The sequence below is a fragment of the Caretta caretta genome, chromosome 18, assembly GCF_965140235.1.
Source record: "Caretta caretta isolate rCarCar2 chromosome 18, rCarCar1.hap1, whole genome shotgun sequence".
NCBI classification, from domain to species: domain Eukaryota; kingdom Metazoa; phylum Chordata; order Testudines; family Cheloniidae; genus Caretta; species Caretta caretta.
Genome location: NC_134223.1, coordinates 9384626 through 9409545, shown reverse-complemented (window position 1 = coordinate 9409545; position 24920 = coordinate 9384626). Strand labels below are relative to the sequence as shown.

Sequence of the window (24920 nt, the reverse complement as noted above, 5' to 3'; positions counted from 1 at the left end):
ATCAAAAGCATTTTGCCCAGCACTGATGAGCAGCTTGTCCGCATCGCTTCTGGGCTGCTACTGCTCCAGCTCTGACAACTCAGATGAGTGGATCTCTGCTTTAATTTGCAGTGCCACCTGAAGGGAAGCAGGAGATGGAGACCCTTCAAGAAATGCCTTCCCTGTCTGCCAAGGGATGGTTTGTTGGAATCAGTGTCACTTCACTGCCAGGAAACCCAAGAAGCTCCATTCAGCGTTTGTGAGCAGTAAAGGCTATGGCCCTTTCAGCTGGATGCTGAGGGGAGGAAGATGAGAACACAAGGTTAACTCTAGTCAATCAGACACCAGTGTCCTGAAGTGCCTCCATGAATAATTGATTGTTCTCTTTGGGATTCACGTTGTCATGGGAACTGAAAGAGGAACCAGGATATCTAGGTATGAAGTGAAGTTTCTTTGGGTCTCTCTCTCCCTTCAGCAGCTAAGAGCTGAAGCTACCTTTGGCAGGTGCTTGTAAGATCTTACATTGATTCTGAGATGAATTATCTGGCACTGAGCCTTCTGCTGTTCCTGCAGTTATTTTCTTTGATCGGTGAGTATTTCATATGCATATCTAGCTTTAGATGGCCTTTCATGTCTGGAAACCCTACTGTCTTTAGATTGCTGAATGTGCATCTGTAACATAGAGAAGTGTGTTGGATTTGTGTAAATACTCTTCCTGGCAAATTACACCTGAGTCCCTGTTACAGTTTACATCTCTGCATATCCAGAAATCTACCCTGATTTTTCCCCCTCTCTAAGATGTCCCATATTTTGTTCCCAGGTTTCATTTTTATCTGATTCACCTTCAGCATTCTTCACAGGTTGTTTATTTGTTTTGTTTTGTTACAGAACTAATAACGTTATTTGTTTAAACCATCAGATTAATAGAAAACCTGGAAATTTACTTATGTGTGTTATTATCTGTCTATCTATATAGATACACCAAGGGTCAATTAGACCCAGTGTATCTTCAGTGGACCAACATTTCAGGTGAAACTGGCCCACTGTCAACATCAAGGCAAGTTCATTAAGTCTCCAGAGAAACAAGACATTGTACTGTGAGATTCCAGCATGGATCATTTGCAGATATTGAGAGGAGAACGAGGTCTAGTAGTTAGAGCAGTGGACTGGACGTCAGGATTCCTAGGTTATATTCCTAGCTCTGCCCATAGAAATACCATTTGTCCTCACACCGTTCACTCAACCTCTCAGCCTACCCAGCTGTAAAAGAGGGATAATATTTTTGAGGGCATTGTGAGGCTTAATTGATTATTTTAATACGTTTGGAGATTCTCTGAAAGGAGCTGTACAAAGTAAAAAGGAGGAAACATGCCCAAAGTGTTTATCATTCAGTATCTGTTTAGTAAAACGATTAGCAAGGCAAGTTTGCTTCCTAAATTATGCCACAATTGAGCAAAATTGTTCTAGACAAAGAGGCCACCTACAGGGAGACTTTTTGGAAGAACGGTGTAATTCGACAGGAAGAGTATTCACACAAATCAAACACACTTCATTGTTCTCTGGAAATAATGCCACGAAAGCAGGTATCTGCCTATCAGATGCCCTAGAAATGGACTGCACCACTGGAAGAAACTCAGGGCAATGCCTCAGCTCAGGGGATTCTTGGGAGGAATTTTGGGATGTTAGGAAAGGGCCAAAACCTGAGTCCTTACCCAGGACAAACTCTTATGGACTTCAGAAGGAAGTTTCCAGAGTAAGGACTAAAAACCTGGTCTCAGCATGAGTTGATGGCTTCTGAGAGCCTTCAGCTCCCATTGACTTTATTGGGAGTTTTGGGCACTCAGCACTTTCCAGAAACACTTGGCACTTTGCAGTAAGAAGCCCTAAGTGTAAACCCAAATAGAGACCTCAGAATCTTGCCTCAGAGCACCCAAAATAATGGGTTCTTCTCACAGACCCCTAAGTGCATATTTCCTTGGCACTTACACAGGTGACCAACTCGCATCCTAAATCAAAGGAGGCTTCAAATAATTATTACATTATTGTTATGTAGCCAAGTCTTGGTGTTCTTTGACAAGGGGCCAAGTAAAAGTGAGGATGCTGCTACCTCTTTGAAAAGGTTAGGTAAATTAGTCATTAAACAGAAGATTCTTCACACCACCTTCTGGGCCAGTTCTTCCCAGTGTCCCAGGTTAGATCAGAGCTTCAGCAACTTCTTCAGCCTCTGCCCCAGCCACCAGGGCTCTGAATCTACACTCACCCCACAAAGTGTACCAGCTTCTTTTGGGGGCAGTCATTTCTCAGTAGGTCATTCGGGTAGACACTGGACTGAGCAGACCAAGCACTGTGATTTGTTCCTCCATCACTTCCATGTGGCAGGCACTACACTGACCTACCAGAGCACATTGGCTTTGATGGGGTCACCTTTTAGCATCCAGTCCGTGTTGGTACCATTGCCTCAACAGAGGTCTCTATTGTCATTGCTCATGATTGTCCATCCTGTTCAAAAGAGTCACAACTTCAGTGATGCAACCGAGCCGAACGGCCTTGTCAGTGTCTCCATCACTTAGATTCATCTGTAGGTCACCGATGTTCTAGCGGAGCATGACAGTTACTGGACAATCACTAACCCAGTGAAGCTAGTGTGTCGATAACTCTGACAACACAGCACCCTATTTATTGATGTATAAAGCCAGTGCACTTTATGTTGGGGTGGTGCCAAATTATTATGAATTGTTGTGATTGGTATGAATAATGTGGTAAGCATGAATTTGGTGTGGCTTGGGATGTCTGAATTGGCTAGAGGATTCTGGGAGCAGGATTCTCTTAGCATCAGACAGTTGGTATGGAAATTTACTGAGTGTGCTGAAATTGCACTTGAATGGATAATTGAGGCTCCATCTGTGCATATGTCTCAACATGAGACTTTGGGCAGGTCTACACTTCATCAGGGATCGATGTTCTGAGATCGATCCACCAGTGGTCGATTTAGCAGGTCTAGTAAAGACCCACCAAATCGACTGCAGATCTCTCTCCAGTTGATCCCTGTACTCTACCCCAAACGAGAAGAGTAAGGTAAGTCGACAGGAGATTTTCTTCCATCAACCCCCCGCGGTGTAGACCCTGCGGTAACTCAACCTAAGGTACGTCAACTCCAGCGTCAACTCATGTAGCTGGAGTTGCATAGCATAGATCGACTTACTGCGGTAGTGTAGACCTAGCCTTTGAAACACGTCAGCTGATCGACCAGCCCACAAAGTAAAGAAAACACAAAAACATGCCATCGGTGAGCTTGGTACAGGTTGACCCAGATCGAAATAACCCCTTTTGGAGGACACAGCAATAGGAGCTCAAGTGAATGACTGATGGGAGGGTAAATGTTGATTGAGCTTTGGTCTGTGCCAGTTTTGTAGCCCCCTTCTAAAATACTAATTAGAGAAAACCAGTAATAAAACACCCACGTGGCATATTTTTGGGACATGTGACTCCTTTGAGAACAAAAGGTATAAATGCTAAGCAAAGTAAATTAGTTAGCTAGTTCTCCAATCAACATCTGAAGAGGTCTGTGATGCTGTAAGACAGAAGGCCTTCGGGTAACCAGGAAAGACCCTGCTTCGAGGGACATTTGACAGACCCAGTATCTGAGAGGGGAGAAGAAGAGAAGAGAAGAAGTCTCCATCTAGGACCGGTAGCTATACCTACTTTGTTTGCCAATCAGGATACTGTGTAAGGCCAGCATAATTACTGAGGGTTTATACTTCGGGAATTGTGGCTTGTTAGGAAGATGTGTATTATATAACTTTTACTGCTTGTGTGATTCTTTCTCAAATAAATGATTGTGCGTTAACCATACTGTTCCCAAATTTTCACTGGTACTGGTAACAATCTGCCCAGCTGTGGGCCATTAAAGATCTGTTTCAATAGTTTACCGGTGCTCTGCATACACAGCAGGTCAAAGCCCTTACTTTGTTACCTGTCCTTAAAAGACAACAGCCTAATGGCTGCTCATTAGAGGAACAGAGCAGACATGTTACAAGAAACGTTGCTCTGTGCCATGAAACTCAGCATCTAACAAGATGCAAATGATTCATCTAGCTTGGAGGTGACTAGATTAGTGCTCCTGCATTCTCCTTTTGGCACCAATCCATTTGTTTGCTCGAGATCAGACCTGAGTTTGACGGACTTATCCCAGAGCCCGTTTGTTCACATGAGACAACCAGTTCACAGCCCCTGACTGAGAGCGAGGCCCAGGACTGGAAGAGCAGGGGTAGCGCCAGGCCATAACGGATGTGCATAGGAGAGCCATGCTGGAGACTGGGATAACGAGTCAGATCAGAGCTGGGGCACCAGGTGGGTGTAAAGGAGCGGACTCACCCCTGTGGCCCCTCCTGCTGGTCATTGGGGAATTAGCCCTTTCCAGCCTGGAGTGCCCTCTGCAGGCCAGTGATCCGCACAGCTCTGGCCCCCGTGTCCCTCACGGACCCCAGTGCCCCTTTCTCTAGGTTCTGCCCCCTGACAGCACCCCCACACTCTGCCTCTGGGTCTCCCCTTCCTGGGGGACCCCCAACCCACTATCCCCACCTTGCCTCAGCCTGGGCTACGGCCAGCGATCACCAAGCCCCCGCTCCCTGGGGCAGACGGCAGCGTAAAGGCCACTCATCATAGGCAAGGGGGTTCAGACCTGTTGCCTTCCTCTGCCTCTACGGGCCTTGGACCGGGCCTTACAGCCTGCGGAGTTGCCATCCTGGAGAGCCCCGCTCAGCCTGCTCCTTCCCCAGCAGGAGGGGCCACAGGGGAGAGTCCGCTCCTTTACACCCACCTGGTGCCCCTCCGTACCCTGTCAGGCAGGCAGGCAGGCAGGCAGGCAAGCCCTGCTCTCTCCCAGCCTGGAGAGAGACTCCTGGGGCCCCTGGCTCACAGCCTTCTTATACAGGCCAGCTGGGGCCTGACTGGGGCATGGCCCAGCTGCGGCTGCTTCCCCTATCAGCCATCCCCAGCCACAGCCCTCTCCCGGGCTGCTTTTAACCGCTTCTATTTTAGGAGCAGGGTAGCCACGCTGCTACAGTGGGATAGACGCCTGGGGCCTGCCTGCACTAGGCCTCAGGCAGGTTAGTACGATTAGCCCCTCACTCTGGTGAGCATTAAACTGGGTTCAGATTGATTAAAATTCCGATTAAAAACCAACGAGGTTGGATATTTATCATTGCTCTGTCGCCTGTGGAGAAATCAAGGCCTGTAGCTGCGTGAATAATAGATGGACTCTTGTCTTGCTAATGTCAGCGAGAGGACGATAATAGAGCGGTAGATCAATCAGAATCCCTCCTGAGGGGTCTATCCATCCCCTTGGCGCCGATGTCTAACTCCTACGGATGCTAATGGAAGCCACATGAGCCTACAGGGAGGGAGTTGGCATCTTGTCTGTGATTTAAAGTGCCTCTTTGGTCTTCTACAGAAGACAGCGTCTTCCGTAGTCCCATTTATCTCTCCCTAGATGGTCCTCACAGGGCCTGAGCTGTCACAGCAACTCATGGGGTCATGATTAAAATTCAAAGGTCCTGGAAGGTTATTTGGTTTCAGAGCTCCTATTCCCTCAAAATAAGGCCTGGCCAGCAGCCTACAGCAAATGACACTTGGATCTGCCCAGCGGCATGCAGTGATCCTGGGATCTGGGGTGAGACGTTTCAGAATGGTAGCCACAGTTCATGCATGACACAGCAGCTGGGGTTGCCAGTTGTCTCCTCCTGACAGTTTTGCCTTTGCTCTGCAGGTGGCCAGAACAGCCTCCAGCGCATCATCGGGGGTTACATAGTGGCACCACATTCCTCCAAGTACCTGGTGTCCCTGAAGAGGAAGACAGGCTTCCATTTCTGTGGTGGGTCGCTGGTCAGCCGAAGCTGGGTCCTGACGGCTGCTCACTGCAAAACTGAGTAAGGAATGCCAGGAGAATCAGGGGCCACTTAACATCAGCCTTCAGAGCGCACAGCCAGACATCTGGGAATCAGACAAGAGACCAGCCTCCCCTCACAGCAGGGTATAGAGGTTTGCTAGAGTGCTGGACTCCCATCAAACATCACAGCTCCATGGACTCCTGTACATAGTTACACACACGCTCCCAGCTCAGTTTTCAAACTTGGGTGCCTAAGTTCCCATTTCGGTGTCTATATAGGGATTTTGGTGCCTAAGTTTAAGTGCTCAGGTTGAAAGCTGGGCCCTGGATCTGGTACATATCTCCACACAGACCCCACCAGCTCACATGCCTATAGCTCCTACACCCATAGACTGGTGAGCTGTAAGGAGGGATGACTTTTCAAAGGTGGGAAGGTTTGGTTCATATTAAGGACCCAACAGTCTGGCTGCTTCTCTTAACTATCCGAGCCTGTTGGGTCTGACCAATGAGGGCAAGAAACTTTTCCAGGCTGTCTCACTAGGGCCCCAATTCAGCAAGGTGTTTGAACACGTGCTTACGTTCTATTAAGGTCAATTCCAAGCGCAGCTCCAGACCTCTCATGTGACCTTGAGCCAGTGCCAATCTACCTTGTGTCTCGGGGCCCCATTAAATCTTAAATGCATGCTTAAAGTTAAACATGTGCTTTGCTGAATAGCTGAATTGGGCTCCTAGAATTGCAAGGATTTCCTGGTTGTGCTTAAGAAGAAAGGTCAGAAAGAAAAGCCTTCTTTGTGGGACTTGGCATTACTTCCGGCGGGGGGGGTCATCACAGGAGCAGCAGCCAGGATGTGAAAAGAGCTGCAGCAAAAGGCAGCTCACCAGAATTTTTCCCATCTCATTGCTGGTGCAGCCAAAGTTCGGGGCACAATTTCTGTCAGTTTTTCTTTTACCCCAACCAGTTTGCCCATTCCTAGTAAGCGACATTTCATAATATTGATGCTTTGGACAAGCTCATTATCCTCTCTCTGGAGAAACATTGGACTGTGGAATTCTAACACAGATGTTGGGAAGGAGGATTCTCTAGTGAGCAGAGCAGAGGCCTGGATTCCCAGCTCTCCCTCTGAATCCCTGTCATTACATCTCACTTCGTTTCTTCGTTTACTCATCTGCAAAATGGAAATGATGCTATTTGTTACGCACCTCACCACAGAGCTGCCCGCCCCCACAGTCATGTGTACCTCCAAGCAGTCGTACAGCCAGATCTACGCACTAGGCAAACACACACACGTCCTACAGCCAGATCTACGCACTAGGCAAACACACACACGTCCCTCCATCACTTCAGTGTTGACTCCATGTGAATTCAAACAAAGGTGCACAAGATCTCACATGGCTAGTTCTGTGAGTGCTACAAGCCTTGTGAAATATTTTGAGTCCTCTGAGGGACTGTATTTTACATCAGACCTGGGCAGGGATATTTTTCCCCAGCACTGATGCACCGGTGACTAGGCTCTCTGCTGTCTCCCAACAGAATTAACCAGATGATGATTGTAGCTGGGGAATATTCTCTCTCCACTTTTGAAGGCACAGAGCAGATCTTCCGGCCCTCTCGGATGGTGGTTCATCCGGACTACAGCTCCACTTCCAAAAATGCGGACATCATGCTGATTAAGGTAACAAGCTTTCACCAGACCACGAAAGGGAGGACAGCTGTTGGAGAGGCAGGGGGTCACTACAGATTGTTTTGGCTGTTTACAGCAAAGTACATGTGCTCCAATGAGCACGCATTCAGACACGAAGCATTTGGGGTAGGGGAAATAAAGGCAGGGATGGTGGCAATGTGCAGGAGGTCAAGGTGAAGAGGAACAAACCACCAATGACCCCTAATAAAAACAAATACCTAGCTCGTACATGCACCTTGTATCTGTAGATCTCAAAGCACTTTACACAAGGAGAGAGGAATCGTCACCCCGTTTTTACAGATGGGGAAACTGAGGCACAGAGCGATGTGACTCACCCAAAGTCACTCAGCAGGCCAGCAGCAGAGCCAGGACAAGAACCCAAATTGGAGTACAAGGCCCGTCGCCCCATCTGCACTGCTTCTGATATAAACGTAGGGTCTGATCGCTGGAGGTGCTGAGCACCTTCATCTCCCTTCTCTCAAACCTGGAAAGAAATAAAACAAACTAACCGATCCCTGCCAAGTGTCCCCCACAAAAAGCACGTTGTTGACAACGTTACTAGCCATTGGAAATAGGAGACTGGAGTGGAACGGCCTTCCCAGCCCTACCTATCCCATTGCTACTGCAGATGCTGTCCAGCTCCAGGGTAGCGATCCCAGAGGTCTAGACTGCACTGCCCCTCCTCCCCATGAACACTGCCTTACTCCTCCTTGACACAAGTAGGGCTATTACTCCCTGTGAGGGAGGGGGCTCTGAGTTCCAAAAGACACGCAATGTATGATCAGTAAGGCCAGTAACTAGTAATCAGGACACACGTGCCTGCTCTTCCCAGCTCCCCCAACTGTGAGGCTCTAGCACCAGCTACCTGCAAACCAGCTGGAGAGGGGACAATTTGTCAGAGGAGGGGTGTGCATTCTTCTATGCGATTGTTGCTTTCTGATGCTTTTCTACCCAGGAAATCAATATGCCCCAGGGGAGCACGCACAGCACTGGGACTCAGGAGAACTGGGTTCTGTTCCTGGCTCTGCTGCATGGCCTTGGGCAAGTCACTTCCCTGCTCCGTGCCTCAGTTTCCCCATCTGTAAAGTGATACTTACCTCCTATATAAGTGCTAGGTATTATGATTAGTTACTGATCATTGTACATTTCAGATCTCACAGGGTCTCTTTCACTCTGTGGGCCTATTTACCTTAGTGAAGAGTACCAACCTCTGTGGTATCTAGGCACTGATTAGTACCTAGGCTGGAGATACACTTCCTGAGTTCCGGGCTCTCTGTCATTGTCAGTTGTTTCCTACCACTCCTTGGTAAGGAATTGAGCAGGCTGAGTGGACAAGCGTCCCTAAAGGATATGGAGTGGCTTATACACAGTATCAGCGTCAACCTGCCCTCCCATCCCTGCAAAAAACAATCTAAAAGGATTCTGCAGAGTATCCTCATGGGTGAGAGCCAGTTTAGCCCCAAAGCCTTTCTGTTTGTGCCACAGGTTTAAACAGCGATGCACGGTAATGCACACTGAATTTGCAAGTGCAGGTGCAGAATATAATCATGCCCGCTTCTAGTTCTGTACACCCACACAGCAGAAGCATTCATGTGAGTGGGTGAATGGGCACGCGTCACTATTGCCTATACACATCCTGTGTGATCTTTTCACTTGTGTTTTGGTTTTGGAACCCGGTCTTTATAAGCTCACTAAGCATTCGTGGGACAATGAGGTTCAGCGTTTGCTCAGGAGAAGGAGTTGGAGCAGCGTTCATGAATCATTTAAAGGCAGGGACAAAATGACTGAACACACTGCAACAGATGCTGTATTATAAAAACCAAGAGCTGATCAATGTAAGTCAGTCCATGGGGGACATGAGGGAATCCAAGCCCAGCCACTGAAAGAAATCCCACCAAATCCCCATGCAGAGCACTCCCTGCAAATTCACTAGATCTAGTCTTCTAGGCAAATTCTAGGTGCTTGCAGAATGGTTTCTCCTGAGATTTTTTCCCAGGTGGCAATCCCTTACTGAAAGAGCATTTGCTGTTCAAAATATTCTGTAAGCCAAAGGAGCCTCTGTTACCTGACGTAACAGGGACTCATTAAGATTGCCTGTCCCTTTACTAATCCAGTAGCTTCAAAAGGAAGCCGTGAAAAGTCCAAGCCAGGGAAGGAAACCGAAAGGGGAGCTAAATGAAATTCCCAGGGAGGATTGCCTTTAACAAATTAACATTTCAGGCTAAGTCGGTATTGTTTTCACTTAAACAGCATTCATATATTCAAATAGGTTTGCAAAGTGCATTGTGTATTAATAAGAATGGGCTCGAGTTTAAATAATCATTAAAGTGATGCCGTCTAAGGCTCCAGGCACTGAGTCTGCTAGATTCCCCGCAAGGGAATGTGCAGTGCAGAGCTGGAGGGGGCTTCTCGTGACTGAAGCAGCAGCAGTTCAGAGGCTGCTGGAACACAGTGATGCAGTTCAGTTCTCTCCTAAGAGCCCCTGGTAGCCTGGCTCTTATTTCCCTAAAATCAAATATTTCCAAAGCACCAGGATGAACCATTCAGAGAGACTGAAAACCGAGATTGCGGACTCCTGCCATTAGCAACGGGGAGTGTGTGCAAATGAACATAGCCCTTCGTTTCTGCTCTCGGCGCATGGCCCTGCTGCAGAGAGTGCATGTACAGCACACATTGGTAAATCATGCTCAAAGCTCTAGAAACTATATTATCATCCCAATATAATAGCCAATGATACTGTCGTCTGCTCCTATAGTGCTCAAAGAGACAGCCCAGGGGTGGGTCACAGTGGACAAGCAGCTCAACATGATCTCCCAGTGTGATGCTGTGACAAAAAGGGCCAATGCCATCCTCGGATGCATAACCCCAGGAATACGGAGTAGAAGGAGGGAGGGGAATTTACATTTACATTAGAGAGAGCAATACTGGAATATAGCACCCAGTTCTGGTGTCCACATTTTAAAAAGGATGTTGAAAAACTGGAGAGGGTGGAGTAAAACAGCCACAATAATGATTTGAGGGCTGGAAAAAAATGCCTTACAGTGAGAGACTTAAAGGGATCGGTGTGTTTAGTGTATCAGAAATCGAGCGATGGCTTGATTACAGTATATAAGTATCTTCATGGGGAGAAAATACCAGTATTAAAATGATTTTTAATCCAGCAGAGAAAGGCAGAAAAAGAACCAATGGCCAAAGCTGAAGCCAGACAAATTCAAATTGGAACTAAGGCCCACATTTTTAACACTGGGGATGATTAATCATTGGAACAAACAGCCAAGAGAAGTAATGGATTCTCCATTCAGGTTTTGATGTCTTCAGTGCCCAGCTGGCTGCCTTTCTGGAAGATGCTTTAGCCAAACACAAGTTACTGGGCTCAATACAGGGGTAACTGGGTGAAATGTAATGGCCTGCGATATACAAGAGATCATAATAGATGATCTAATGGTTCCTTGTGGCCTTAAACTCTATAAATTTATTACCTCCACCTTTACCCAAAACTCAAACCAAACCTTTCTGAGGGTTTGAAAATGTTAATTCAGTACTCTTCCCTGTGCATCTCTGTTTTGCTAACAGAAAGGGCCTGAACAATCCAACAGATCCTCCCTTAAAGTTGAGGAGTGGCGAATACAATTTTTACAGCTGCTGCACACCACCTTTGTGGGAAGCCTACAGAATTTACTAGAGATGAAACCAAGAGGGTCCTGTAGAAATATAATAAATAGGCTCCTATAGAAATTAGTCCTAAACCATGATAATTTCATAGAGAATGAGATCCTTTCTATAGGTATTTTGACCCATCCTATAGAATTCTATAGCCAGGACATAATTCTCTTCTAGATTCTATTGGAGGATTCAAAGAATCTTATAGAAAAATTCTCATTGCCTTTTACATTCTATAGGACTTTCCATAAGGGTGAAGTCTTAGACCAAAACAGTGGATCCAAACACCCCATGGCTTTGAGGAAAAGATTGGAAACTGAATCCAGATCCAAGTTTTGCAGCCAGGTCCCATTTCCATGATGGGCCAAACCAAAACCCTGGATCTGGATTCGATTTTGCAGCTGATGCAGCCTGGCTGGTTCAGGGAAGCATCCCAAACATGAATGGAACCCGAGCTGTGAGTTGCATGAGGTTCGCCTGTCACCGTACACAAGGCCCTATGCCCATGATCACCTGTTCCCGCCTCTGTTTCTTTCCAGTCAGTAATGACTCTCCCCTTGGTGTCTCCAAACAGCTGAACAGGCCACTGGTGCATAATGCTTTTGTTTCCGTTGTGCCACTTCCCCAGCAAGGAGCGGTCGTGAGGGAGGGCCGCTTCTGCCAAGTCTCTGGCTGGGGTTACACCACTCCCGTGGGCGGGACGACTTCAGACACCCTTCGCAGCCTGCGCCTGCCTATCATCTCTTCTGGGAAGTGTAACAGCACGGCCTCCTATGCGGGACACATCACCAAGAACATGATCTGTGCCGGGTTCAACACAGGGGGCAAAGATGCCTGCCAGGTACAGCTGCCCTCCTTAATTCTGCAGAGGAAGCTGCAAGGTCAAACCTCTCCTCCGGAGAGAGCGCGGCCTCTAGCAAGCCAGCTATGCCCAAGCTGCAGAGAACCATCCTGAAGTGCTAGGCACTCAGTGTCAGATGGGTCTTTAGACCCGCTGGGTCCCATTAAAAAGAATCCATCCGTTAACAAGCATCTCCTGCTTCCTTCACATCTGATAGGAAACTAGTACTTTTCTAAACAGACTTGGAAGACACAAGCCAACAGTGACGAGTGAGTTTGGGGGCTCTCAAATTTTGGGTGCCCAGTACACCTTTAAAAGGACCTGGTTTCCTGAGGATGCACTTTCTGGGACAAAAATCAGGGTCTTCTCAGGGGACCACATGGGGCACCCAAAACCACGAGTCCCTTTTTGAAAATCTTGACCACCATTACTGCAGCCAGTGGGCAGCGTGATGAGAGAGGGTCTGGAGTAAAATGCTTGCACAGAGACACGGCAGGCAGCTGTCCTCCGCGCTGCCTTGTCCTCAAGTTCCTATAGAGTTAAAGCCTTGATCACACACCTCCTAACTGGAGATGATTCACACCCGGAATTGAAGCACAGAGGGTGGGTGGAGAAGGCCGATCTATTTTTATAGCAAGAAGAACAGAATGGCAAGCTAGAAATGCACTAGCTTCTTTCCCCCCCTCTTCCTGGGTAAGACAATATCAAGAAAGCACAATGGGGCCGAAGGTGTCCCTTCCAAAATGCATTACCTCTTTTTTAATCATTTGTCTGGCAGGACCTAGTCATCACGTCGCCAGTGCGGCATGAGGTCATGTTCTTGTGTTGTGAAACCAGGTCATTGCGTGATGCTACTGCATCACACATAGGAAGGCACAATGGTGCAGAATGTCCCCAAGGGCTGGACTAAATCTCTCTGGGATTCCAGCATTGTCTCTCAGAGGGCAGGACCGTGCCAGTTTTGATGGGTCTTTCTAGCATCCTGTAAGAAAACTGTTCCATCGGTTGGGCAGGGGTGCTGCCCCGGGAAAGGGTCAGGTGCAATTTCCATTGAACGGGACTGTCAGGACAGGGTGGGAAATGTGTTAAGTTACATTTATGGGGCCAAATTCTTTGCTGGTGTAAATAGGCAAAGCTCTGACATCAATGGCATAGAGCCCATTTACACGAGCAGAGACTGTGGTCTCATAAGTCGCCCCCTCCATCTCTGAATTCCCTCCAGGCTGCCTAAGTCCTTCTGGGACTCAGGTCCAGAAATATATGGAATGTAATCTAGGAGCCTGATTCCTCATTGCCATGCACCTTTCACCAGTGCAAAGAAGGCTGTTACTATTTTGAGTGAGCAGCATTTTATACCTACTTTGCACTGGTGAAATGCCTACCTAGGGTGTAGGGCTACGGAGAATCTGCCCCAGAGTGTTCTTGGTCCTCCCATTCCTAGACAGGAAAGGTGTTTATTACAATGATGGAAGGGTCCCCCCCAAACCATTTTAGAAAACCAAAACCTTTATTGTGGCTGCTTCTTTTCTAGGGGGACTCTGGCGGGCCACTGGTGTGCGAGGGCCGAGTGTTCGGGATTGTGTCCTGGGGGAACAGCTGCGCTCGTCCCAGGTACCCAGGTGTTTACACCGCAGTAGCCAACTTTCAGAAATGGATTTACAAAACCATCTTTAGGCGCGAATAGTGGCGGCTCCATGTCCTCTCAACATGCACCTTCCACTGCCCGTTCCCAGCTTTGAGCAAATAAACTTGTGATGAAAAAGAAACAAGAAGCTCCTTCAAATGTAGCCCTCCTGGGACCGTCTGAAAGTCACCTTGGGGGAGAAGGGAGATGGTGTTTTTTAAAAAGCACTCTCTTGCAAGAAGTATATATACCTCTCAAATTCTGCGTCAGGTACACTGATTTCTGCCTTTGATGGAAATAGAATAACTCCACAGGTTTAGGATTCTGAAAACATGCGGGGGCTGAAAGTTACTTAAAAACCAGAAGGAATCGCAGGCAAAGGATTAATAGAACCAATTTTAACTTCATTAAAAGCCACCAGAGAGAAGGAAAGAAAAAGAAAAGCAATGTGCAGTAAAAACCACTGAATAAATCAAACATCCAGGAGTGGGGGAAGGATCCATCTCTGAGCACAAAATGTTCCTAGTATCAAAATAAGCTCAAAGTCACTTCCCTTTTAAATATTAGCTGAGTGATTTGCTGTCCTCACCAGCTGGCTATGCCCGGAACTTGGCCATGATTAATTACTAGTGTATTCTCTCCCCTGTAGGGCGCATTATGAAGACCTGGCTCAGGTACTGAATGACTAAAGCTGCTGCCAGGAGGGTTTTTCCTTTGAACCTTTGTGTCAGAACATCACAATGGGCCTGATCTAAAGCCCACTGAAGTCAATGGGAGTCTTTCAATGGGCTTTCGAACAGAGCCTAGGAGACTCCAGGTACGGAGTCCACCACGGACACACACCGGCCATCCTTGTTATTTATTCCCTGAGGGAGTCAATCTAGGTAGCTGAATACACCTCATCAGACTAATCTGATTAAAGATTTTCACCAAGGGCATGAATCTGCAGTGCAGACACCCCACTGAGCCAGACTGTGCCCCCTAGACACACCCACCAAGACACCAAGGGTGTCCTGACAATGAGTCAATGAGGCCTGTGCAGGTGGAAATGGGAACAGAGCCTGGCCCTGAACACACTGGGACAAACGCAGACTTTCAGGTAGATCTGCACTGCACAGGTAATACAGGATCTTACCTGGATGTTGGTCCAAACCCCTCTATTGTCCACACAGAAAATCCTTTTACCTGTTTGGAGGTTCTTTCAGCTCAGGCTGACCCAGCTGGGGGCGAGGGGAGGGGTTAGAACCTGGGCTCCGGTTCCCGTCGGGCTGGAACCTGCTCACTTTGCAGTGAGGATTAAGGTGGCCACTGATGCATCCCCTGAATAGTGGACATTCTGGTACTTTGGGAACAGCACTAGCCTGCCACCGCCTGTGTGACCCCAACAGCGTGACCTCACACACGCGGTGCATGCGAAATCATGCCAGCAGGGACAGAGTGGCACACTCTTCAAATGGCGTCTTCCATGTGTGAGGTCCAGTTTGTCTAGGGACCGACAAGGAAACCATAGAAAAACAGGACTATCCAGCTTAAAATTGGGTGAATGACCTGTCTGGTGAGGATGCAGGCTAAACATGATGGCCCTCCACTGCCTTGCCACAGTCCCCCCCGAAGGGCAGACGAGGTCTCCTGCAATTGATACAATTGACTGGGAAAGAATCCTGGAGCATCTCAACAGAACGAACCCTGGGATATCCCTCAGACACACACAGGAGTGCAGACACAGTAACACAGAGAAGGTTTTGCAGTGGGGACACTCACATCTGGGTTAGGCTAACCCAGGTACTCAGACCCGGGGGCCAGTCACCTGGGCTAACTCTGCAGTGAAGACATACCCCCATTGTAAATCAAGGGCAGTTCCATTCCAGTCAATGGGGATAGGAAATCCAAAGCTTCTCCTCTTAAAAGCTTTAAGGCCAATTGTTTTCCTTTCACGCTGCCCTTTGACTGCATGGAGGTACGTCAAGAAGGTCACCTGCCTTCCTTCGCTGCACTGCACCCACCAGATACCGAGCCGTGCTATGGGTTTGGAGAAAGCACATAAAGAGGAAGCAATGGAAGTCCTGGTCAGTCACATGCAAGTGAATGTGTAGGGCTAATGCTTGGCTCTGCATGTGACAATGCACACTGTTTGGTCACTAGCTTTGGCACTGCGTGTGTGCCATGGGGAGGAACAGGCAGACCCAGGTGGGGTTCCGTCTAATGGGCTCAGCCTCTGACAAATGAGCTCTTCTTTCCTCCTCAGCCCTTTTAAAGGGAATGGCGAGTCCCCAAGGGAAACGGGTGTGGAGCAGCGGGAGCCCAGGGCTTGAAAAGCAAAAAAGGATCAGCCAAACCAGGCAGGATAGGTGGGAACATGGGATGTAGAGAGAGGGACAAGTGTATTTCAGGTGCCATCCTACCACCTCCAGTGATGGCAGGGAACCTGGAGCTGCTATGGGTAGGGCATGTGACCTAGTGGTTAGAGCATTACCTTCAGCAGAGTTGAACCCAGGGACATATTTAGCCTAGAGGGAGAGAAACCTGATCCCCTTTTCTCCACCTGCACCCCTAAGTCTGAGCTGAGTAATGGAACTATTTTTATTTGCCAATAACTTGTCAGAATCAAGATGCTAAAATTCCCCAGATTTACAATGAGGATTTGGATGCACTGCATTTTGATGTATTTCCTCCTCTGTCTAATGTGTCCTCCTTTCGGCACCAGAGAGAGGGATCTTGTGAAGGGGTGTGAAGTGGGAATGCCTCACAAAGGCAGCAAGGATAACTCCAACCACACCTATCTCAATCAACCTTCCCCTGCCTGTAACAGAGACAGGGGCTTAGCCAGCTCTCTGCTGGCAAATTCTGCCTCCTCTTTTCATAAGGGAAATGGATGGGAAACAGAAAGCAGAATGGAACAAATTAATGAATGATGTAAGAGCTCCTTAGAGCTTCAGGTCAGGAGATTCATCTACCAGTGGGAACATATGCAGCAACCCTGACCTCCTAACTCCTTCAGAACAGATGTACTGAACTCACGAGCTCTTGGATTTCTTTACTCTTATGCTCATTATAATGGAGCAACTCTCCTCAGCCTGCAGATGCTGATGTAGAATATAAGCACCTGTCTCCTTATCTTTGCACACCTGCTGTCTGATTTATCAAAGGTGTTTTTTGGATGGATCTGAAGGTGCAGAATAATTGATAGCCAATTTAGCGCCCATGGGAGAGCTGAAAAAATATGCACTTCACATGTATGCAAAGGGTTCAGAATAGCCAGTTGGATTTCTACGGGCTGTTTGTAAGGTGCGCGTCCTCTGTTCCAAGGGGGTCTTTGGAACATGTGACTGCAAGACTTGAAGTGAACTGAATACAGCCTGCCTTGTGGAACTGGTAGCTCTACAGCTATATTAATTGTATTATATAGATCATTTAAGATTATTACAGCACCTTTCAACTTTAAGAATCCCAAGGCAATTTGCAAATTGAAGCTATACAGAGCCCAAAGACCAGTTTCGTGCAGCACTGCAAGGCAGCCACCTCTGGTTTGAAACATAACAGCCGGTTAATAACACACAGCATCAAAGTCAACATTTTGATGCAGGAAACAAAGCAAATTGAAGCTGTAGGGGGAATATAGGGAGGCAGAACCGCAATGACCCAAGATGGAATTTGGCCAGGACATGGGAGAGAACCTAGATGAATGAGAACTCTATGGAAACACTGAACTGGATGCAGGTTAACAGCAAAGATGATTTGTTCCCAGCCTCCATCTAGCGGTTTTGCGGTGGGACACAGGGCACTGTAGGATTTTGGCCCTTCCTGTCTTCTGTTCCTACGTCTCTGAAGCATGATGTCTCTAGGTAGGGAGGCCCTCATCAGAGTCCCTCAGCTAGGCTGCTGCTCTCGGTGGCTCATCCCAAACCACCAGCATCATCACCTGCCTCAGTGATGCCTCCATGCTGACTACGACCTCAAAGTGACCTCAGAGCAGACCACCACTTCCAAGCGACCTCAGCTCTCAAAGGAATAACAGAATCATAGAAATGTAGGGCTGGAAGGGCCCTCGAGAACTCATTTAGTCCAGCCCTGGCCCTGAGGCAGGCCCAAGGAAACCTAGATCATCCCTGACAGGTGTTTGTCTAACGTGTTATTAAAAACCTCCCGTGATGGGGATTCCACAACCTCCCTTGGAAACCTATTCCAGAGCTTAACTTCCCTTATAGTTAGAAAGTTTTTCTTAATATTTGACCTAAAAATCTCCCTTGCTGCAGATTAAGCCCATTACTTCTTGTCCTACCTTCAGTGGACATAGAGAACAATTGATCACTGTCTTCTTTATACCAGCCCTTCAAGTATTTGAAGACTGTTATCAGATCCCGCCCCTCCCCCAGTCTTCTTTTCTCAAGGCTAACTATCCCCATTTTTTTTAACCTTTCCTCATAGGTCAGGCTTCCTAAACCTTCTATCAGTTTGTGTGCTGTCCTCTGGACCCTCCCTAATTGTCCATCTCTTTCCTGAGGTGTGGTGGCCAGAACTGGACACATTATTCCAGCTGAGGTTTCACCAGTGCTGAGTAGAGTGGAACAACTACCTCCCGTGTCTTATGTACAGTGCTCCTATTAATACACCCTAGAATGAGATGAGCCTTTTCCACAACTGCATCATGTTGCTGACTCTCATTCAATTTGCGAAAAGAAAAGGAGGCCTTGCGGCACCTTAGAGACTAACCCATTTATTTGAGCATGAGCTTTCGTGAGCTACAGCTCACTTCATCGGATGCATCCTGTGGAGACTGCAGAAGACATTATATACACACAGAGATCATGAAACAATACCCCCTCCCACCCCACTCTCCTGCTGGTAAGTGGGGTGGGAGGAGGTATTGTGTCATGGTCTCTGTGTGTATATAATGTCTTCTGCAGTTTCCACAGGATGCATCCGATGAAGTGAGCTGTAGCTCACGAAAGTTCAGGCTCAAATAAATGGGTTAGTCTCTAAGGTGCCACAAGTCCTCCTTTTCTTTTTGCGAACACAGACGAACATGGCTGCGACTCCGAAACCATTCAATTTGTGACCCGCTATAAACCCCAGATCCTTCTCAGCAGTACTAACACCTAGCCAGGTTTTCCCCGTTTTGTAGATGTGCATTTAATTCTTCCTTAATACTTTGCATTTGTCTTCATTGGATTTCATCTTGTTGATTACAGACCAATTCTCTAATTTGTCAAGATAATTTTGAATTCTAATCCTGTCGTCCAAAGGGATTGCAACCCCTCGCAGCTTGGAGTCACCCACAAATTTTACAACCATAATCTCCACTCCATTATCCAAGTCCTTAATGAAAATGTTGAATTGTACCAGACCCAGGAGAGACCCCAGCAGGACTCCACTAGATAGATCCTCCAAATTGGACAGGAAACTATTGGTAATTACTCACTGAGTATGCTTTTTCACCCTATTATGCATTGACCTTATGGTAATTTCATCTAGACCACATTTCCATAGTTTGCTTATAAATCAGTGTCATATAGGACCCTTAACAGAGACCTTGATACCCCAGAAGTAATTCATAAAAGGTAACAAAACAAAAGCCTTTCCCATTAATTTGAACCCAGGCACTACTACCCAATCATGCCAGACTGCGATTTTGGTCAGGGTGACCCTTCCTCACAGGCACAGTTGGTGTCATTCACTCGTCGTTTAGTTCCCCAAAAGGAATAAAGTTCCATCACCTGCCAAATTTAAAACTTAACTGAATTTTATCAAAATCTCCCAAATTATCACTTAACAAAAATGCAAATAAGACGTGGTCCATTCAGCCTTTTCCCCTTACTCACCAGCAGAAGGCAGCAGAGAGCTCCCTCCCCATCTGGAGTTCTCAAGCAGCTCTGGACCACTCGTCTCCCTGTTCACCAACCAATTTCAATAGTGAGCTCGTTTTTGTTTTTTTAAATAAAAACAAACTTCGCCACATATTGCACGAGTTGACCCCATTGTGACTAACTTTATTCCAGCTCGCTGCCTTTCAGGCATGCCTCTTCAGCTAGCCGACAGAAAGGGTTATGAATTTGGTGCTGCCTTGGCACTTACTAAGCTGGTTCTTTAGCTCAGGCTGTGGAGACTCACTCTTTTAGCTCACCGGTGCAGGTTCAAGCCCAACAAGGGACCTGGCCATAGGCATCATTACAAAAAGAAGCACAAGGGTTGAGCCGTTAATCAGACACTACAGATGGAAAAACAAAACCCTATTAGCTCACTGAGTGCCTCTGTGTTTGAAAAGAAGCTGACTGCAGTGCTTCCTGGCTGCGTCTGTGATGAGTCCAGTGACCCATGGGGCAAGGTGGGCTAGCACAGGGGTTGCCTGGTCATCCAGCTACCTCCCTGGGATGCAGGCTGTAGCTGGCGCTTCATTGTGGGCAAGGTCACATATTGTTTGTTGGTGACAGATCTTGCATTGATCACCAGCATCAATTTTAGCTGATTGTAGCTTTGTGCTGCCTGCTTCAGGCCCCTGCCTAAGCAACGGTCCCATCCAGTAGATAGGTAGTGGATGGGTGGGACCTGGTTTCTTATGGTGCTTCCTTGAGCTGTTCTTCCCAGCGTAGATTGCTATAGGCAAGGCAATGCATTGTGCCATGGGACATTTGGAGAGGGGGGAAAGGATATATGGTTTGCCACATGCCATGGGCTTCTGTTTTTAGCATGCTGGGTCGATCAGAGCTAGTGCAGTGTGTCGACCCATGCTGGAAATGACACCTTCCCACTCTGGTGTAGACCCTGAGCAGTGTTATCCATACCCCCACAAGCCTGTGCCATCTATTGCCTCCATGCTCCCCTAAGCCCCGCCAGCTAGCAGTGGTGGATTAGTCACTGGGCCAACGGGGCCCATGCCCAAGGGCCCCAGCCAATTGGGGGGCCCCAGAAAAATGGGCGCCCCCATGTCCCGACCTGCTGTGCCCACCCAGCGCTCCTGCCAGGCAGCGGAGGTCAGGGTGCCTGGAGTACCAAACCTCTGCTCCCTGGCAGTGGTGCTGGGCGGGGGGTCGGGACAAGCCCCCACGGCCCGGCCCCATTTCCCTGGCAGCAACATGTGCGGGAGGAGGGGACAGGGAGGACTGCAGGCGGAAGGGGTGGGGAGGGACCCCCACTTGCTCTGGCCTAGGGCCCTATAAAACCCTAATCCACCCCTGCTAACTAGGACTGTGGAGAAGTGGAGCCATGAATCTAGCTTGGCGCATCCCCCACATGGCCGGGGAAAGCATCGTCTACACAAGCCTGCTTGATGCTGGCAGCATGAACCCCCCATTTGCTGTAAAACTTTCGGAGACGTTCAAAAATAATATTTGCTTCCTCCGTTCTTGCTCTTCCAATTGGCAAATGCTGTTTTCCCCTCCCTGCCCCTCTGTTTTTAATGGGGTAAACCCCAATGTACATCTCAGCTATGTTCACCCCCCACTCCTTGTGCACTGTCAGCACCCAGACCCATCACACTACCTACTGCCATCCTTGAGAACTTTACAAACATTCACCATCAGCCCCTTTTTCCAGGGGAATGGGGAAACTGAGGCAACGAAAGGTGACGTGCCTTTCCCAACGCCACACAGGGAGCCAATCACATCTCTAGAAACAGAACCTCAGAATCCTGACTCTCAGCTCCCTACTGTAACCACTTGGCGATATTGCCTCCCTCTCAGTGCTGATGTCAGCATCGCTCTGGGAACAGGGATGTAGCTAGCAATCTGAAATCTGTACAGCCACTGGATGATCTGTTGCTCCCTGCTGCACACAGTAAACCTACAATCTCTCCCATCATAGGTGGTGGAATGAGGGATGCTGGGGGGTGCTACCGCATCACTTGGCTCGAAGTGGTTTCCATCATATACCGGGTTTACAGTTTGGTTCAATGGCTCTTAGCCCCCCCCACTGTACATATTGTTCCAGCACCCCTGTCGCCCACAGCAGGGCTGCATTCACATAAGGTGTGTAAATTAGGGTACCCAGTCGTGCATCTGGGCACCAACCTGGGGGCCCGTAACAAGCATTCAGGGTCCCAGATTGCAGAATAGGGGGGACAAACATTTGAAATTCAGACTCATCGTCTCCTCACTAAAGCAGGTGCAAGTCGACGGGGGAACCTTGCAGCATGTTCATAAAAAGGGTTGGCAAAAAGCGTCAGAAGCCTTGCCAGTCAGCGTATCTCCTGTTCCTCCCAGGAAATTAAAAACCATTTCGGGGTGAACACACAATTTAACAGAAGGAGATGTCATCTGGAGCCATTCACAACAGAATTGCATTTATTAATTTTTTAAAAGATCGTGTTGCATTCTCATCTGTCGTATTCATCCGCATTTAGTGATTAAGGACTTGTCTACATGGGAAAGTTTCTATAGTCAAATTGATGCTGTCCCTGGGTGGACGCTCTTAGTCCAGTATTAGAGTGGGGTTTTTTTTATTTAGCTTAACCTCCTTGCTGAGCAAATAGGCTAAATCTAATAACAGTAACAACACTTAACTCAGTAGACTCAAAAAGCTCTGTAAGGGAGGTCAGTATAATTATCCCCTGTGACCTTCTGTACCTTGGAGGAGCACCCTGTAACCCCCATATTCCTCATTTATATATAATTGTGATCTTCCATATAAAGCAGGCCATCTAAGGTATCAGGGGAAAGGTTATGATCTGCTGAAAGTCAATTTTCTGTCCATATACGTGTATCATTAATGCATATGAAGTTATGAGATTTGTGTTGTATGTAAAACATGCTGTAAATTGGGGAACCAGCCAGATATTAGCTCCCCAGAGACAACAGCAAGGAAAGTAACCAATGCCCAGGCGGGGTGTCAAACAACCATCAACAGCCATTGTCCAGCAAGGGAGCTACAATTCAATGACTCACCTGCATAAGGCCACACCAGGAGAATTGCTCAACCTTGCCTGAGGACTCAGCAATGCCCACCAGACATGTCTGGACTTGTTTTCTCCAAGCACATGGACTGAGGATATAAAACAGAACACAGGGGCCCCATGCTTGGCCTTTCTCCTGCCCCCACCTATGCTGCAAGCAACAAGGACCCTGAGAAGACTTAAGACTCCAACAGAGGAAATTGGCCCAGGTTTCAAGGGTGAAATCTGTGTACTATGAACTGCAATATCCAGTGGGGTGAGAAAAACTGCTTAAACTAGATGTTGCCCAGTCTAAAAGGGTTGAGAGTTTAGACTGCGTGCTTATATTTTATTTTATTTTGGTAACTAACTCTGACTTTGTGCCTATCACTTATAATCACTTAAAATCTATCTTTTGTAGTCAATAAATTCGTTTAACTGTTTATCTTTACCAGTGAGTTTGTATGAAGTGTGTGGCAAATCTACTCAGGTTTACAAAGGCTGGTATATATCCACTTTCCATTGATGAAGTGGTGAACCAATTAATAAATCTGCACTGCTCGTCTTGAGCAGTGCAAGATGGTATATTTCTGAGGTACAAGGCTGGGAGCTGGGCGGATTTGGTTGGTGCCTTTCCCTGTGTGATTCATGAGTGGCTCTGGGAGCATTCATGCAATCTAGCTGGGTGTGGGGTTCCACATGCTGTTGTGCTGAGTGATAACAGCACCTGGAGGGGTTTGCTGCTTGTCACTAACAAGGCATTGTGAGGGACAGCCCAGGCTGGAGAGAGTTAAGAGGGAACAGCAGTCCCACAGTCCCAGGCTGCATCCCAAGTTTCCCATCACTTCTCCATTTTACAGATGGAGAATCTGAGGCACAGAGCACGGAAGTGACTTGCCTATGGTCACCCAGGAAGACCAGTGGCAGAGTCAGGAATAGAATCTAGGTCTCTTGGGCCCCAGTCCAGTGCTCTAACCACTAGACAACACTGCCTCCCACTCACCCCCCAACCCCACTCTCATGCAGGAATAAGAGTGTCCACTGGCTGAATTAATGAATCACCATCGGAGCAAAACTATTACAGGGCCTTGCAATGAATACTTTGGGGGTTCACCTCTCTGAGACAGAGTGGGGAGAGGCAGGTGTCAGACAAGTCAAAAACAGTCCCAGCCAGATTGTAACAATTGCATAAACTAGGTCACCGTTTGGATTGAACCAATTTAACAATTGCTCTCCAGTGAGGAAGAAAATTAGAAGTGCCACACAGAACCTCGCTGCGTCTATATCCTTTCAAGTGATTATTTCTCTGCCTGGCTGCACTGCCTCCTCCCAGTGGGGTTACAGCCCCGGTTCCCTGTGTAACTCAAGTGCAGCAACATGAGCTAGAATAGAAATGCCAGCATAGCCATTCTCCAGCCTGCAGTGCCAGGTGCCCTCAAGGATTCCACCCTGCCAACATCAGCGTCCTGCTCACTGCTCTGACATTAACTCAGTGAGGGACTGCGGGACGGGAGAGGAACAGTGTTTAGCTCTGGGCACTGAGCCAGCAGAAGCAGGTGAGATGAGGATAGTGCCTGTTTCTAGGTGTCAGTACTTAACTCCTCGTTGCTGGGTTATCAGCAGGAGAACATAAAGGGAGTTACAGTGGCACACTCAGGAGTAAGGCAGTCGCCTTGGCCCAGGAGAACCTGCAGCAAAGAGATGTTCCTGGTGACGATGGAAGTTGCACAAAAATCTCTCAGCAGCAGATCGAATAAGATGCAGTAGACAGGGTGCTGGGCTAGATCTCTCAGCTGCAGATCCAGGCAAACAGAGTGCTGTGATACTGTTCACAGAGACACTCTGTCTAGAGCTGCAGAAAGGAGAGTCCACATCTATGACCTCGCTGGGAAGCTACTGAAATCCAGAGAGTTTGGGGAAGGAAAAGGAATTCCACAGGCTACCAAAAATCACAGGGGCTAATACAGACAATAGGGACCAAGGAGCTGCTGCCAGAGACAGCACCCATAAGGAGGGAGCATGGCATAGTGGTTAGGGCAGGGGAAAGGGATTCAGCAGTCACTGGGTTCTAACTAGAGCTGGTAGAAAATTGTCAGTTCCTGCCTCCCCCCCCGGCCCCAATAAAAAATGGCCTTTCCCCCCAAAACCGAAAAAACATTTTAATTTCATTCCAAGTTTTCTCACATTTTCATGAAAAACCAGACATCTGTGGGGTAGGGGGAGAGACTTTTATTTAAAAACTAAAAAATTGTGGTTTCTAGAAAAGTTGGGTTTGAGTTTTCCAAAATCTTTTTTTTTCCCCGTGAGGGGAGGAGGTAAAAGACAAACCAAACGTTTTAATGGGAAATTTGTTTAAAAAAGAAAATAAAAAAAAATAAAATCCC

General features: G+C 47.7%; 1 protein-coding gene across 2 annotated transcripts; it reads left to right on the top strand.

Annotated features, from left to right (window-relative positions):
* Nucleotides 1-235: 235 nt before the first annotated feature.
* On the top strand, nucleotides 236-14234 carry LOC125624448 (trypsin-3-like). 2 transcript variants are annotated; one of them, XM_048825144.2, is made up of 5 exons: nucleotides 236-568; nucleotides 5747-5906; nucleotides 7398-7539; nucleotides 11837-12049; nucleotides 13581-14234. In XM_048825144.2, exons 1-5 carry the CDS (start codon nucleotides 514-516, stop codon nucleotides 13731-13733), a joined length of 723 nt encoding a protein of 240 aa, XP_048681101.1. In that variant the 5' UTR covers nucleotides 236-513; the 3' UTR covers nucleotides 13734-14234. The 2 variants fall into 2 exon arrangements, with proteins under 2 accessions (XP_048681101.1, XP_048681100.1); XM_048825143.2 differs by having other exon boundaries at nucleotides 11783-12049.
* The last annotated feature ends 10686 nt before the right edge of the window (nucleotides 14235-24920 follow it).

Coding starts and splice junctions, on each gene's coding strand:
- LOC125624448 (XM_048825143.2), top strand. CDS start 514: ATGAATTATCTGGCACTGAGCCTTCTGCTGTTCCTGCAGTTATTTTCT. Junction 5,907..7,397: donor GCTGCTCACTGCAAAACTGA/GTAAGGAATGCC, acceptor GTCTCCCAACAG/AATTAACCAGATGATGATTG. Junction 7,540..11,782: donor CGGACATCATGCTGATTAAG/GTAACAAGCTTT, acceptor GTCTCCAAACAG/CTGAACAGGCCACTGGTGCA.